Source organism: Aethalodelphis obliquidens, unplaced genomic scaffold (assembly GCF_003676395.1).
Source record: "Aethalodelphis obliquidens isolate GAN/ISIS:26980383/991018 unplaced genomic scaffold, ASM367639v1 scaffold30, whole genome shotgun sequence".
In the NCBI taxonomy this organism is placed as follows: Eukaryota; Metazoa; Chordata; class Mammalia; order Artiodactyla; family Delphinidae; genus Aethalodelphis; species Aethalodelphis obliquidens.
Window position 1 is genome coordinate 19,267,981 of NW_020837974.1, and position 16,941 is coordinate 19,284,921.

The following is a 16,941-nucleotide window of genomic DNA, read 5'->3' on the forward strand; positions in this document are numbered from 1 at the left end:
AGCCTGTGGTCTCCTCTGTAAAAGAGGGATAACACCTATTGCTTGCAGAGCTATCCTAAGGTTAAATATATTAATGTTTACAGAGCACCAAACACAAGGCTATACACGCATACTCTGGTTTATTGTGCTTCGCTTTATTGCACTTAGAAGATATGGTGGTGGGTTGTTTTTGTTTTTTTTTTTAAAATGGAAGGTCGGTGGCAACCCTGCATCAAGCAAGTCTATCGGCGCCATTTTTTCCAACACCACCTGCTCACTCTGTGTCTCTGTTTCACATTTTGGTAATTCTCACCGTGTTTCAAACTTTTTCATTATTATTAGTTATGGTGATCTATGATCGGTGACCTTTGATGTTATCGCTGCAAAAAGATTATGACCCACAGAAGGCTCAGATAATGGTTAGCATTTTTTAGCAATAAAGTATTTTTAAATTAAGGTATGTATATTTTTTAAGACATAATACTATTAAACAATAGACTACAGGATAGTGCAAACATAACTTTTACATGAACTGGGAAACAAAAAAATTTGTGACTCGCTTTATTGTGACATTCACTTTATCATTTTGTGTGTGGCAGTTTTAAGTTATTAGTTTTTAAAATAAAAATATATATTCACTTTACTCCGGTGGCCTGGAACTGAACCCACAATATCTCTGAGGTATGCCTGTGGAGTGCCTATTTTTTAATGACTGGCATAATACCACTTTATACTTTTGTAGCAGTTTAATGTTTCTCTGAGATTTTGATGCATCTTCACAGATGCCACTGTCAGATAAATAAAGTGATTCGTCTCCATGTGATCAGTGAGGACACTCAGAGAAAACTGTTCAAGAGTTAAGAGCTCCAACCCCACCACTCACTAGCTACGCTATTTCTGTGTCTTTTTCCTTGTCTATATGGTATAGACAGTCTTGATCTAGTACCCAGAATAATGTAAACACTCAGTGAACAAAAGGTATTACTGTGGCCCAAATAAAAGAAATATTTATCAAATGTCTAAAATGTATATGATTCTGTGATAAAGTGCTGGTCACATGGGTTGTTTCCAATAGCCACCCAACTTCCTCTTACAAACCCTCAGATCTAGAGCCACCTTTCATTTAACAGTTTAGCCTCACTATTGTCTTCTTTCTCTGAAATGGTGGATTTAGTCTATATCACTAATACTGATACTTTTTATTCTTAATATGTGATCTTGACCTCTTATTTTTTAAAATCTGATTTTGATTTTTCTAAAGTAATACGAAAAAATTGTATTTCAGGAGGAATTACATTGAAAAATCACAAACATTCCATCTATTGCTTGGAATTCCTTCCATTCTTGAAGGCAAACCGAAAAGCCTCTTATTAGCATTTGGGCCAAGTGCATTCTAGGTCTAATTACTTTATGTAGAAAATTCTGTCTCCTAGACAATTTTATGCTCCCAGAATGTAACAATAATGTATATTCCTCTGTCATGAGGAAAATAAGGAACTAGAATATTCTAAGGTACCTCTGAAACCAAAAGACGATCAAGTATATGTAACTGAAATTATAAGGCACATAAAAACTCTAACTCAGCTTTTACATGCCTAGTATTGGGCTCAGTATGGTATTTGGCAATTGAATGTAACCTTAAAGTGGTGCAGTTACCCACTGCTAAAATACAAGTGTGTCCGCCACTTTATTACTAAAGGGAAAAGATTGTGACAACAATTTAATACCCAAACAAGATGTTATTTATGTGAGACAGCAACAGGAAAGTGTTGTTTAATACATTCAAGAAATTAGAAGATATCCTACATGCAAACACTGTGAATAACCTACATGAAGACGTGTATAAGAACCCTAACACTACTTCAGAAGTGACTAGGAACTCAGAAGCAGTATTTACATCGGTCACCCAGCAACCCCACACCTACCTCAAAAATTCAAAGAACTCCTGTATTTCTTATCAATAAAGCGCCATGGGGAAAATAAGGCTGAAAGAGATACTAGTTTCTTGGGCCAGAAAACTTCACTGACACCAGTAAAAACATTAAGACACGTAACTACTGACTATAATACTAAACTAAATAATCTAAGGTAAAATCTCAGATGTAAACATGGGATGTAGTAGTAAAGAGTAAAGGAGAAGCTAACAGTGCATGTAGGTGTGCCAGGGTAAGGGTGGAGTTGCTGGGTAACAGATATAAATACTGAATAATTTTCGCTGCTGTATATGTGTAGTTAAAATTTAGGTTAATTATGTCAGTAAATATCTAAACCATTGGAAGGGGGAAAAATGACAAAACGATCCATTCAACAGACAGAAAATGCAATAAAGAGAATTACTTTTAAATTGTGGTTAACATGAAATACAAAATGAAATGTCAAGCATAAAACTCAAAATATCTGTAATCAATAAAAATGTGAGTGGGTTAAATTAACTAGTTAATAAAAGATCTTAAACAGGGTTAAGAAAAGAAAAAACAAACTTAAGGAATATACTTATCAAAAATCACTCCTGAAACAAAACAATACAGGAAAATTGGTGGAAAAAAGTACAGAGACAGATATACTAACAAGAAATGCTAACAAAACTTAGATGAAAGCAACATTAATATCAGACTTTTAAAATTCAAAGAGAAAGCATTATAAAGATTTTGCATACTGATAAAAGAAACAAACTAAAAAGAAATAAACAACTAAGAACCTTTATATACCAAATCTTAGTCTCAAAACGTGTAAACCAAGTGGGGACAGAAAAGAAAAACTGAGAAAAATCAAAACCATGTATCTTGAAATGAGGTAACACCTTTTTTGGCAAGTACCCGAGAAACAGTCATGAAGTGCACACACAAACCATCCAGCACTAAAGAAAACATCAATAAATTACAAAAAGTAGGAATAATACAGATGGTATTTCTGGATTACAATGGCATCACACTAGAAACACAGGCAAATACAACTGCCTTATTTAAATAAATTTTGAGTTGAAGAGGAAATAAATACCAAAACTGTAGAATTATATTAAAAAAAATAGTGAAAACAATACACATAATAAATTTTAAGGTATCACAGACTTAATTATTTTCAACAAATGAGAATGAACGTGAAGCAACCAACTCAAGTTAAAAATCAAACTAAAGGAAGCAGTAAGAAGGAATCAGTAAAAATAAAAGTAGAAATCAATGACTTTAAAAGTGAACCAATAGCAAATAAAGATTTGAATAAATATATGACACAGATATAAAAAAGGAGTATAAACAAAATATGCTATAATTTTACATTTTAATCTCCGGAATATTTTACATTGTTGATTCAATAAAAGTTTTTTGGAATGCAAATAAGTGAACCAATAAATCCAAGGCATGGTTCTATGAAAAAAGTAAACTACCAATTAACCTAATTTTTAAAAAAGAAAATGGAAAAAAAATAAGAGATGATTTTCTAAAATTAAGGTATTTCTTAAGGCTTAACTCATTAAATAATTGGGAAAACTGGAGGAGGGAATTATTTAACACTGATCCCAGAAGAGGCAGAAAAAAATATATTAATTAGCATAGAAGAAGTGGAGAAATTTATGAAATCATCAATCAGGATCACATAGTTTGATCAATACTACCATGCATACTTCATTTTTTTTTTTAACTAGCATACTTTTAAGAGATATTTATCTCTAAATAAATGCTATTTAAATTGTTGTAGGGCACAGCATAAGATGGAATACCAACATTAACACTGTTACAAATAAATCAGACAAAATTTTCGTAATCCCAAACAATGGGGGAAATAAAAGAAGCAATATAAATAGTACTGGGGAAAAAAGGACATAACTTCAAATATAGAGATTCTGTAAAGACAAGAAAATACTATAATCTATATCAATAAAACAGAAAACCCAGCTGAACTGAGTGTTCTACAACATGGCTTGGCAAATCTTTCCTGTAAAGGGCCAGATAGTAAACATTTTAGGTTTTGCAGGCCATACAGTCTCTGTTGCAACTACTCAACTTGCTGCTGTAGCACAAAAAAACAGCCACAGACAGCACGTAAATGAATGGATATGATTGTGTTCCAACAAAACTTCACATAAAAAAAACAGGCAGTGGGCCAGATCTGGCCTGCAGGCTGTAGTTTTCCAGCCTCTGCTCTGTAAAATATAATTTACCAAAATGAGCTCACAGAGGAGTAGAAGATCCTATGGAATAATAACAGCAGAGGACACTGAAAGATCCTGCAAGATTTACCTCCCTAAAAAGCACCTGGCTCAGATGACTTTACAGGGAGTATGTAAATAAAATCCTCAAGAAGCATATATAATATCAATCTTACATAAACTGTTCCAGAACAAAGAAGTAAAGGTTCAAAAGACTGGCTGGATTCAAATTTTGGCTCTGCAACTTACTAGCTACATGACCATGGGCAAAGTACTTATCCCCTCTGTACCTGTTTCCTCATCTGTAAAACAGAGTCAAGTATTAATACCTACACCCATCGGGTTTTTGTGAGGTTTTAACAAGATAATAGATGTAAAGAATTAAAAACAGTACCTGACACATGGTTAGTACTCAATGAATGTTAGTGATTACTATTACCATCTGGGTAAAAAAAAGGGAGGAGGAATTAGGATGAACCCCAGGTTTCTGGCCTGGAATCCGAGTAGACAGTAGTACCATTTACTAAGATATGAAATAGAAGACAAAAATTAAATTTGGGAAGTATGTGAGAATGAGTTTAGGTTTTTTTTGTTTGTTTAATTGTTAGGTTTGTTATTACTATAGAACAGCTACTCTCAAACTTTTTGGTCTCAAGACCCCTTTACACTTAAAAAAATTACTGAGAACACCAAAAATTTTTTGTTTATGTGGGTTACATCTATAGATATTTACCATACTAGGAATTTAAACAAAGAAAATTTTAAAATATTTATTGACTCATTAAGAAAGTCCTTTATATATTAAAAATAAATGTTTTTTGAAAAAAAATTTCCAAAACAAAAAAAGAAAAGTATGCATTGTTTCACATTTTTGCAAATCCCTTTAACATCTGGCTTAACAGAAGGCAGGTGGATTCTCACATCTACTTCTGCATCCAATTTGTTGTGACTTGCACATTATGTACCCTCTAGAAAACTCCACTATATACTCATGAGAGAATAAGTGGCTAGACAAAGCCTTTCTACTATTATTATGAAAATAGTTTTAACCTTGTGGATCTCATGAAAGCTTCAGGAAGCCTCTCAGGTGCCCTTGGGTAAACTATGAAAACCACTGCTGTAAGAATGCTACTGAATATATGGTTCTAGAATTTAGTAAAAGTTTGAACTAAAAATATGGATTTAGGATTCAGCATACAGGTAGAAAAAGAAGTTATGAAGTTGTAAAATAAGAAATGGCAAGACCTAAAGAATAGGTTTAAATAGAAGACAGAAGAAGAGAAGTTATGGCAAGAATAAGTTACAACTGCCAGAGAAGTAGGAGCGCTGTTGTTTATTTTAGTAAACGGCCTCACTCTCTATCTAATTACTAAAGCAGGGACATCTTTCTCAAATTCTCCCTATCCCTTTAGGTCCAGTCAGTCTAAAGGTCCAATAGATTAATTATCTCCTTGATACAATCCAAATGCATCCTTGTATCTCCAATGTCACTGCTGTGATTTAGGCCCTTATCAATTTCATCCTGCAAAAACCTAATTGGTCTCCTTGGCTTAAGTGCTGATCTCATCCCACAGCCTTTTTCACTCTCCCCAAATCTATCATCTCTCTGCCCCACATTATCTATATTATTAAAGTGCTCTCAGAATTAATGCAAAGTCCTTAGCACAGCCCCTATCTACCACTTTTCCAGATTCATATCCTGCTACATCCACACACATCTCCTCTTCTGCATCAAATACCTCCAATTCTCTGAAAGGCATCATGCTCTTTCATTACATTCCTTTCTTGAAAATCTTTGTCTACCACCTTTCCTAGGAAACAACTAATCACCCCCCACTACCCCTCTATTCAGCTAATCTTATAAGTATTTTATGACAACATCCCCTCCCCACTCCCATAAAACTCTTAGGCATTCCTTACACCAGAAGTCCCCAACCTTTCTGGCACCAGGGACCAGTTTCGTGGAAGACAATTTTCCACAGACGGGGGTGGGGCGGTGTGGTTCAGGCAGTAACGCGAGTGATGGGGAGCCGCACATGAAGCTCCCCTCCCTGGCCTGCCACTCACCTCCAGCTGTGCGGCCCGGTTCCTAACAGACCGGGGGGTTGGGGACCCCTGCCTTACACTACATGTGCTCTGTAAGTGCAGGTTTCTTACTTCTTCTTCCTTTTTCCACGTGGTGGTCCCAGCACCAAGAACAGCAAATGGCATGTTCAAAAATCCTAGAGAAATCAGACATATACCTTTTCCTGGGTCTTAGCTCTGCTTCTTCAAGGAACTCTTACCTTCCTACCCAAAATTTCCCATCTTAAATTACCAACACAAAGAGGAACATAGCTGATTTGTCCTTCTACAATCCTCTAGGTTTAGCTGACTGAGTAAATTCTTCCACCGAGCTTCATTAATGAATTTCTGGATGAAACCACCCTATTAACCAATTCTGCTCTTCAGCAAAACACCTTAGACAAGGTACATCTGTTCTAATGTACAGATCTTCTTTAAGAGCTAGAGGATACCCATACAATATTCACAATATGGTATTCCCAAGATCTTGGTTAATCTGTTCATCAAATTTTGTCCAAATATGTGAGATGCAGAAAAGTGGGATGATGAAAGATTTATTTTTCAGGCAGAGGCACGTGCTTTAAAAAAAAAAGTCATCTACTGTATAGCACAGGGAACTCTACTCAATATTCTGTAATAACCTATATGGGAAAAGAATCTGAAAAAGAATGGATATATGTATATGTATAACTGAATCACTTTGCTGTACACCTGAAACTAACACAACACTGTAAATCAACTATACTCCAATATAAAATAAAAATCAAATTAAAAAAGGAAAAAAAAGTCAGATTGCCCTCAAGTCTCTCTTTCATAACTAACAATTCTAGAAGTGATCCCCAAATTTATTTAATTAAAAGTGCTATGGGGCATGTGTTTAAAACAAAAACAGGTTCTTCAAGCCTCACAGATTTACTAAATCAGAATCTGTATTTTTAAAAGCACATATCACTAGATACTGTAGCAGCATCTACAGAGCTTCTGACTTCCATTTGTGAGTCCAAAACAAAAGATAATACCCAACAATTTCAACTAGAAGTTAGCGACAGGAACAACAAAAAAAGTCCCAAACACACTGGGGGAAAAAAAAAGTTTGCAAAAGTTACATAATAAAGGAATTTAAAAATTTAATTTTTGATTAATTTGATTTTTTAATTAGAAAAAATGGTCCCAAATATATATAAAAATGAAGTTCAGATAAATTAAAGTTAAGACTATACAATGCTAAAACTTTTTAAAGCTTTCAGAAAGCATAGGCAAAACTTTTTCTAAAATCTGAATAAACGGTAGGTTTTCTCAGCATAAAAATGAGTCAAGAAATCAAAGAGTAAAAATTGTTAAGTTTGAGCAAATAAAATTATGCAGTATATTTTATTTTTTCAAAGGTGTCTGTGTGTATATATTTATTCCAAATTAAAAGGCAAACTGGAAAATATTTGTCCTTTGGAACAAGTTAAAGGGATCCATTCCCTACCCTCCTCCCACTGCCCACCCCAATTTTCCCTAACCAAAGGGGAAAAGGTACTGTTTTGGTTTAAGGCTGCTAAACCTAACATAGGAAAGCATTCAACAGGGTCACTAGAGTTTAGGACCGGAGTCTTAAACTAAGAATATAAATGTTATTTAATTTTGCTTTCCTTCTTCTAAACATATATTTTGCATCTTCTGCATATGTACCCCCTATGGGGTCTGATATTTAGATATTTCTACCTGGTATCTCATCCTCAGAACAACCTCAAACATATAATACAGTCCATAATCTTAGAAATTTTTGCATCAAACACATTAAATGGAATGTTAATGAGCTTCTTATACAGAGAGCTCATGTAAATAGATAACAAAAACTCTAGGCCCACGAGGAAAATGGGTAGAGAATAATGGGCAATTCATAAGAGCAAAAAAGTACAATTAAACATATGATACTCCATTTTATCAATAAACAAACTGATTTATATTTAAAGCAATAAAATACCAATTTTGGCCTGACAGATTTATAAAGATAATATATCCCATTCTTATGTTGCAAGACATATTCCTTGCACTGTGGCAGAGACACTGCACTGTGATTCACCCATGCTGGGTTGGGTTATACTTTAATGAGAGGAAAAAGCCAGTCATCGTCTGGGTGAGGAGGAACTTTGAAATGACTGGGGAAACTGCTAATATGATGTTTCAATGGACTAAAAGGTTGCTAGGATACTGCAAAACCACAGTTGTGGGAGTTACAATTTACCAAGTATCAGTTGGATGCCACACAATTTATCTAATATCTCTTTATCCTCACCATGATTCTATGCATTTGAATTATTACTTCCATTTTACCAATAAGGCAACTAAGGGCAGAAGAAGGCTGCCCATGACTAAACATCTAGTAAATGGCGAAGCTAAAATTTAAAACCAAATCTGACCCCCAAACTAATGTTCCTCCTAGTATACATTTTCAATCTTACTTATAAGAGCAAAATCAAACTCTCCAAAAATAAAGGAATGACTAATTCTGGCTTAATGACTTTGAAAGCTACAAATCAAAATTTTCTAACCAGCGTTTATAAGTTATCTATCACATACTCAGCATTAACTACCCTCCAGTGACTTATGTTCTATATTATATATCATTTCATTCCCACATTAAGTAACCTGGATTATCTCCTTTTAACAGAGTCAAACCGAAGTTTAGAGGTTACAGTACTTGCTCAAGGTCACAGAGATAAGAACTACAAAGGCAGTATTCAAATCCAAGTTTATCTGACTCAGAAGACTGGACTTTTAACCACTATGCCTGGTTTACACAAAAATTCCAGGATTATCTTATTAGATGAATCAATGCTTTTCGCTTCTGGCAAAATGCTGCCTTTAAGTAACATTTTATCAGGCGTACTTTCACTAAGGCTACTGGCACTGAGAGAGAGAGCTCTTAGTAAGCATTCTGAAGCACAGCTACTATTCTAATTAGAACTACAAGTATATAAAAGTGAAAAAGATGATATATCATGTGTTTTTTCCTAGTCTGGAGCTTTCTTTTACCTGGTTATAACTGATAAAGCTATTCTTGCGAATCCATCCCGACTTCTACTCCAAAATTTAAACCAGAAGACTCCTGATTTGTTTTCTTTGAAATTGAAGACCTAATTGTTGCCCAAGCAGAGTATCTCAGGGCTCAGGACACAACCATACAATGCCTCCAACAACTATAGGCTCATTAGTCTCTGAATCTAGTTTTTGACAATAGTTTACTTTGTTAACTGCAGTAATCTCTGCTTTTCTCATATCTATTTCCTGTCTCCTTTGTCCTGCTCCAGTCTCATCAGACATCTGAATTCACCAAAATCTTTAATTTCTACTTATTTTAATAATTTATTAGTATTTATAAGCAAAACACATCTACATTTGGTAGAAATAAAATGGTTCTTACCTAAAACAAAGAGGTCCTTAGCATTCTTCATAACCTCCTGAGTACATAAATCTAGATTTACATGTATAAATCTATATAAATCATTTTTCTTTCTCAGTAGGAGAAAAGGAAAAATGGTGACTCTGATATACCTAAAAACAGTACTTTTTATTGACTCCCATGGAAGTAGAAGCCCATTTCCCCCCTTCCCGTTAGTGCATAGTTAGAAATCTTTTTGTTACACAGCTCAAAGACATCTTCATAGAAACACATTCACCATTAGTAAATTCTTAATCAGTAACAACCTCCTCTTCTTCAAAGAGGTCAGTACCCATTTGCCTTCAAAATCTCTCATAAAGCCAAAGTACTATCATGGCACATTTGGAATCAGAACCTGGTCTTCCAAATATTACCTAATACCTGCCTGTGGTACAAAAGTCATGTTTCTACCATGCATACTGTGGAGAAAAACACTGAACTGAACCCCGGTTCTAACAGCAGACCTTTCCAACCTGTGTGCCAGGAATCGGTTAGAGGGATGCTGAGGGGAGCAGCACTTCAGAGTCCAGGTGACCAGACTCTCTAGATCGTCATCCTCAGCTGAGAGCAGCCTCTTCTGTTTACAATAGCCCCACAAATGTCATTTTCTACATGTGCCATTATGTGAATAAGGTCAGGCAATGTGCTTCAAGTCACAATCTATTTGCACCTCAATTTTCTCCTGTATGCAGTACAGTGATCCTTTGTCAGGCCACCAAAGTTCCTGAATTTCATTACTGTAGGAGGCTTTGTGATTGAGAAACTTATGATCTCATGGAGAAAACAGAGTGCTAAGCTGAGATCACAGGTAAAAACATTTAAAACAAAGATGAGAATGGAAACACACTGGGGACAAGGACTTGGAGTTTTGTTCATGCACAGCAGTGACCACAACAGTGCATGAAACAGGGTGGGCACACAATAAATATTTCATGAATGTTAAATGGTTCCTGAAAAGTCAACCACTTCACACATCACAAAATTGTCGAAACCCCTCTGATTCAAAAAATGTTGCTGGTAATACAATTTTTCATTTATTTCTTTGTGCTCAGTCAACAGGGAAATACTATAAAATCTGTTAGAACATCTTTCTGTAATATTTTTAAAAGATGCATTGTTTTAGTTCATTCATTGCATGTTATTAAACCATGGGCAATGGTGTAGCTCTCCTGTTCTGTCTTCCATGTAACTAACTACAGGGATATTTTCAAAGAAAAAGAAGCAGTAGAGCCCAGTAGGGTTAGTAGTCCAACCCTTACTCAGACACCAATCAGCTGCATAACCAATAGGAAAGTTACTTAACCTTTCTTAATCTTGATTTTACCTGTAAATGGTGATAATACTATCCACTCTCATAGGGCTGTTGAAACGATTAAATGCAGGCTTATATTGTGCTAGTACACACTGATGAAGCCCTATTCCTAAACATTTAAAACAAAGATGAGAATGGAATAATTCCTGTATTAGTTTTTAAATATCCACTGCGTTAAGTCTCACAGTTCCCAGGCTGCTGCCCTGGTGCCTTCGCTGGGTCCCACACATTTCCCAAAATTCAATAGCTAGGAGTTACTCTTAGCACATTAAGATCTTAGGTCTGCTCCAGTACAGTGTTATGAATCACTGGTGCCCATTCACTATTAGTAATTAAATATTGAGAATCTCACCTTGACTAATGAAATATAATCAAGCACAATATAAATATAAAGCACAGTCCATGCTACAGAGTAGGTGCTCAGAGTTAGCTATCTTGACGCCTCCAATATGATGTGACATGGAGCTGATTTAACAGCTCTTGAATATTTTGATCACTCCCTAGATCAATGGATTTAAGTAATGAAATTGTGTTTGATAGAAAAACAGAAAGGCTAGAATTGAATACAAATAATGGTTTCCAACTATGGCAGAACAAAAATGTGTTTTAAATGTTGATTCAATTCTCATGAGTTTTTAATTAATCCGGAAAGAGAATAGCCACAATTAACTCTGCTTCCCTATGTGATCACCAGAAAACAAAAAATCTGTATCAAATTTTCTCTATTCCTGCTTCCATCCCAGGCTCCCCTCATCTCCTTTAGGAGCTCTAGGGTTTGCTATTCTCTGTAATTAGCTTGCTTATGAAACCACTTGAAGAAAGCACTGGCATGATATAGACAGACAGAAAAATAAATATTAGCTGTCAAAAATTAACAGTGCTTATTCTTTTGCAAGGAATGTACAATCAGTATGCTTCCAAAACAAGCCAGTGTCAGAGCTGGAAAGCTGTTTTAAAAAAATGACGTTTATTCTTGATAGAGTTCCCAGTCCTTCCCTGTCTTTACAATGTATAGGTCCACAGGATACCCATCCGTTCCTATACCTCACCATAGTTTTTTTAGTGCTTCATTCCCCTGCTGTTTCAAAGAGATACTCATCATATACATATTTTAGAAAGGAATTTCAAATATTCAAACATTCAAATAGCTATGCTCCTTACAGTTTTTCCAAGTTCAAGTCACAGGTAAGAATAAAATTTTCAGAAATTTCATTATGTCACTCATTATAATGGTCCACATTTTTATGAGATGACGCATGAGTCCACTGCACCAAGAAATAAACATCATATTGTTTTCATATAAGAAAGCTGGTCAAGAATTTAATTTATGATACCTTACAAAAATCCAGCTTTTATACAGTTTCACCACTGAATGAGAGCAACATCAGCAGGTATTATTTAATCGGGAATGGCAGTAGCCTTAGAAAAAGAAATAGCTCATTAAGGCAGAATTCTACAGGGAGTGCCGGGCCTAACCAGTTATGCAGTCTGAGCACTAAAATCTTGACTCTTAACAACCAAGAAGGCTCTAGAACTATGTGGTCCAATAAAATTTTAAATTCAGTTCCTCAGTCACATTAGCCACATTTCAAGTACTTAATAGCCACATGTGACTAAACCTGGGCTTTATATAGACTCTATAATATAGAAAGGCAAAAATGATGCTGACAGTATAAACTATAATCCTGAATTAGGTGAATTCTCCTAATTTTTAAATGTTGGCAATCAATTAAAAATTTAAAGGATAACAATAAAAACACTGTGTGGAGACCATAGGAGATGAGGGAGAAATGACAACTAAACAAATTACCTTGCATTGGATCCTAGAACAGAAAAGTTAATGGAAGAATTGGTGAAATCTAAATACAGTCTGGAGTTCAGTAATACCAATGTATGTCAGTTTCTTAGTTTTGACAAATGTACCACAGAAACGTAAGATGTTAATAATGGGGAACTAGGTGAGGTCTATATGGAAACTCTGTACTATCTTTTCAACTTTTCAGTAAGTCATAAATTATTCCAAAATAAAGTTTAGTAAAAAAAACAACGGTGTGAGCCAAACTCATACCACAAGCCTCCTAAATTTATAATCTAATCACTGCCATAAACACCATATATTGTACACACCACGAAAATAAATACATTTTCATGAATCAGAATAAGCGTGACCAAGTATGAAGGGAGCTGCCATCAAAAGAAGGATGAAGTGAGTAAAATAGTTGGCAAAACAACATAAAGCATTTTGAAGTGACTTTCACATACTCAGCCTAACATTCTCAGAATTGTGGAAAATCTAAAAAAAAGATTCAAACATGTTCATGTTTTATGTATGGATGTAAAAGAATGACTTACATTTGGAAAGGATGTAAACAGTAGGTACTCAAAGGTCATGTCTGAAGAAACAAATATCCATGGACCAGTCAAAAATCTAAGATAGAATAGTGAGTGCCCCAAGCTTAATACACATCACAACATCCTAAGAAAATGGAAAGGGAAGGATCAAGGGCAGTTAGAGAGATCCACTAGATGAGTTCTGAGAGCGTTAGAAAAGCTGAAAGGCATCCTTGGCTAAGAAATGGGATCAAAAAGAAACAAACAGGAATGAACATGAAAAAGATAAGAATGATCTGAAAAGTATAAAGGAGTGATGGGAAACAAGTTGGTTAGATCATGGGAGGTCAGATTAAAGCAGGACTTGAAAGTCAACCAGGAGTTTGGTTTTGAAGCAAAGCAACAAGGAACAACTTAACATTCCTATCCAGGCGAGTGGTGTGAGAAAAGTGGAATTTTAAGAAAATTAATTTGGTCATGTTCCTACTAAAATTTTTTTTGGGGGGGGCCACGCCACAAGGCTTGCAGGACCTTAGTTTCCCAACCAGTAATGGAACCTGTGGCCCCTGCACTGGAAGCTCAGAGTCCTAACCACTGGACTGCCAGGGAATTCCCCACGTTCCTACTGAATTAATTTGGCAGTGCTACTCCCTACATCATTCCACATCCCTGTAACTTTCTTAGACATCCAAATTCAAAGCCACAATATCACCTTCTGATCTCACCAGTTGCCAATCCTGTCAATTACATCTCAAACACCTGTCATCCATCTCCTACCTCTACTGTCAAGACCTCAGTTCAAATCCTCATTACCCTATTCCTTCTCTTCTCTCTCTGGTACTGCTCCTTTTTGGTGACACTAGACACAACTGACAGAAATGTTCTTAAAGCATAGCTTAAGACCATGACCTCTAAATGCAAGAACCTTTGCTAGCTCTCCACTCTTTAGGCAGCATGAAGTCCGTCCTCTGGTTCCCCCTACCTCTATGCCTATATTCGGCCCCTTCCCTTTAACACCCCTATACTCATTCTCTGAATATTCCCTCTTCTTGTCCACCTGCCTCTTCTGCCCAGTGTCTTTTTTCTGTTAGCTCCATCTTTCAAATCCCTGCCCATCTTTCAACCAAAACTTTCCATGTAAGTAATTGCTAGATTTAAAAGAATGAAAAAACAAATGATGTCACCATCTTCTTAAGCTCTTCAGTGGCTCCTTGAGTACATTTAGCATATAAGGCCCTCTCTGACCTGGCCCCTGCCTACCTCCTTCAAAAAACCCTTCAACCCTGACCACTTATCACTAGGTATTTAATGCTCTTGGAATACCACCAATGCACATAACATCACATTATGTCTTGTCTCTGTGCCTTCAATCATGCTGATCCCTCTGCCATTTCATTCTTTCTTTGACCGGCTGTCTCATCTTTAAGACTCACAACCTCAAAAAGGTCTTCCTTATCTGTTCTTGTTCACTCTCATACAACTGCACCTAAAAATGTTACCTTAAGCAATGCCTTGGACTTCCCTGGTGGCACAGTGGTTAAGAATCCACCTGACAATGCAGGGGACACAGGTTCAAGCCCTGGTCCGGGAAGATCCCACATGCTGCTGAGCAATTAAGCCCATGCGCCACAACTGCTGAGCCTGCGCTCTAGAGCCCGCGAGCCACAACTACTGAGCCCGCACATCACAACTACCAAAGCCCACGCACCTAGAGCCCGTGCTCCGCAACAAGAGAAGCCACCGCAACGAAGAGTAGCCCACGCACCACAATGAAGAGTAGCCCCTGCTCGCCGCAACTAGAGAAAGCTTGCACGCAGCAACGAAAACCCAACGCAGCCAAAAATAAAAATATAATAAATTTATTTTAAAAAAAGCAATGCCTTACCTTAACCTCTAATAAAAACAAGCAGTTTTGAGTGCAGTATCAGCCAAATGCAGAGATTATACTTTTGGTATAGCTTACGTAAAAATTCAGAATCTTTAGGCCTAACAAGTTCAGCATCAGAGAGCCCTACACCTTTCATTACAGGTAGTCAACTCCTGGGAAGGTGAAGAATTCCTGATTCAGGATCTGAGAGGAATTAGGTTCCTGTTTCTTTACCACCCTGAAGTCTTTTGCTTGGCATGTACTGGGGGCTGTTCAACCTAACCATAATGTTAGCAATCTACTATTCTCAGTGATAATATAGAATGGATGTCAGTCTGCCTACAGGAAGGAGTGGGGGACAATATTATACAGAGAACAAGGAATAAAGTCCTAGAGGTAGCTCCAGACAAGAAGACTTTTAGATGGAAGACTGAAGGAAAGGCACATGTGCTCAAAGACTCCAATCAAGGAAGTATGTTAGGAAGTGGTGTTTATTCTACGAGATAAATGTAAGGTAGGTCTCGAAACTATATTTTTAAGGTGGTAATTAATATATACTACAATAAATCATAAACCCCAAAAGATGACTCCACGGTGATGTCACTGAAGAAGTCTGTCCCCACCCCCTGTTCCTTTCATGCTCTTCTCTCTCCCATCCTGGAGGTGAATAAAAATGCATATCAACAACCTTCCTTTAATGAAAAAAAGAATAAAAAATAGCTTTAAACAACGTACCTTTGATTTTTTGTTCAGTGGCCTAAAATAAAAACAAACAAACAAAAAACAATGTAAATATGAAACTGAAAGAAATGGATTGTTATGATAAAATGCTCATATATTACTATTACATAAGACATACACATTTTTATTAAATAAGGAATTTGTCACTTAGATGAACTACATAGGAAAAGATATGCAAAAAAAGCATGCTTTTCCCACAGATGTGCCCCATTGTCCCTGACACAATGTTTATTAGTAAAAAAAAATTCTGGAAATGCTTTAGTCACAAAGCAGAAAAGACACCATTGTATGACAGTATAATAATAATAATGATAAATGGAACTTCTCTTCATTTAGTTTTAAAATTATATAACTGTCACCTTTACCTTTAATGGATCTAATGAGTTTTTCAAATGTTTAAAGGGCTTCAAATTTTCTTGTATCACATGATAAAACATGAATTAAGTTTTCTGGAAGAAAAGCTGCATAAAGCTTCTTTGGCCAAATTAGTTAATACATTTAACTCCTGGAAGTTAGGCTGCTACAGTTAAACATGGTGAACTTTTAAGTATTTTTGGGTGGGAAAAATTTTGAAACATTTGTCACTTCTGACACATCTGACAATTCAATTAAAATGACTGTATTCTGAAGTTAAGCTGACATGGGCCCTGCTTCCCATGCCTGCCCCTTCTTCCACTGTCTCTGACACAACAGGGAGAGGGGCTTGAGGACAGTAGGACTGCCTCAAGGTGGCTGGCTCAAACTTCAAGGGCCTCAAGAAGAACTGATTACAGACAAGGGCCACAAGTGAAAATCAACTTTTTGATTATGCCCAACTGTGTGGGAATCCTAAAAGAAAAAGATACAAGGATAGGCAGGGAGGTGAGGGAAGATTGAATAATTAGTAACTGGATAACCAGGCATTGCTTCTAAATGAAGATAAAGCTTTTCTTAACTGTCATAGGGCAGGATAATTCATTTTGCTTAGTCATATTAAATTGTTACCAAAAACACCATTTTAAAAATTATATCATTATAGAACTATATGGTAAAGAACTATATGGCAATTACCATAATACTGAAGCCAAACATTA

The 16,941-nt window shown here is 36.0% G+C and overlaps 1 protein-coding gene across 9 annotated transcripts in view; it reads right to left on the bottom strand.

Moving 5' to 3' along the window:
- TNRC6A (trinucleotide repeat containing adaptor 6A) overlaps positions 1-16,941 on the bottom strand; it is a 208,240-nt gene that overhangs the window by 52,112 nt on the left and 139,187 nt on the right. For 8 of the 9 annotated variants that reach the window (XM_027126603.1, XM_027126601.1, XM_027126610.1 and 5 more), the window contains one exon: positions 15,863-15,884. The exons of the other annotated variant lie outside the window; for it this stretch is intronic. In XM_027126603.1, coding sequence (XP_026982404.1) covers positions 15,863-15,884 — 22 coding nt within the window. The remainder of the gene's footprint in view (positions 1-15,862; positions 15,885-16,941) is intronic. 9 annotated transcript variants of the gene reach the window in all.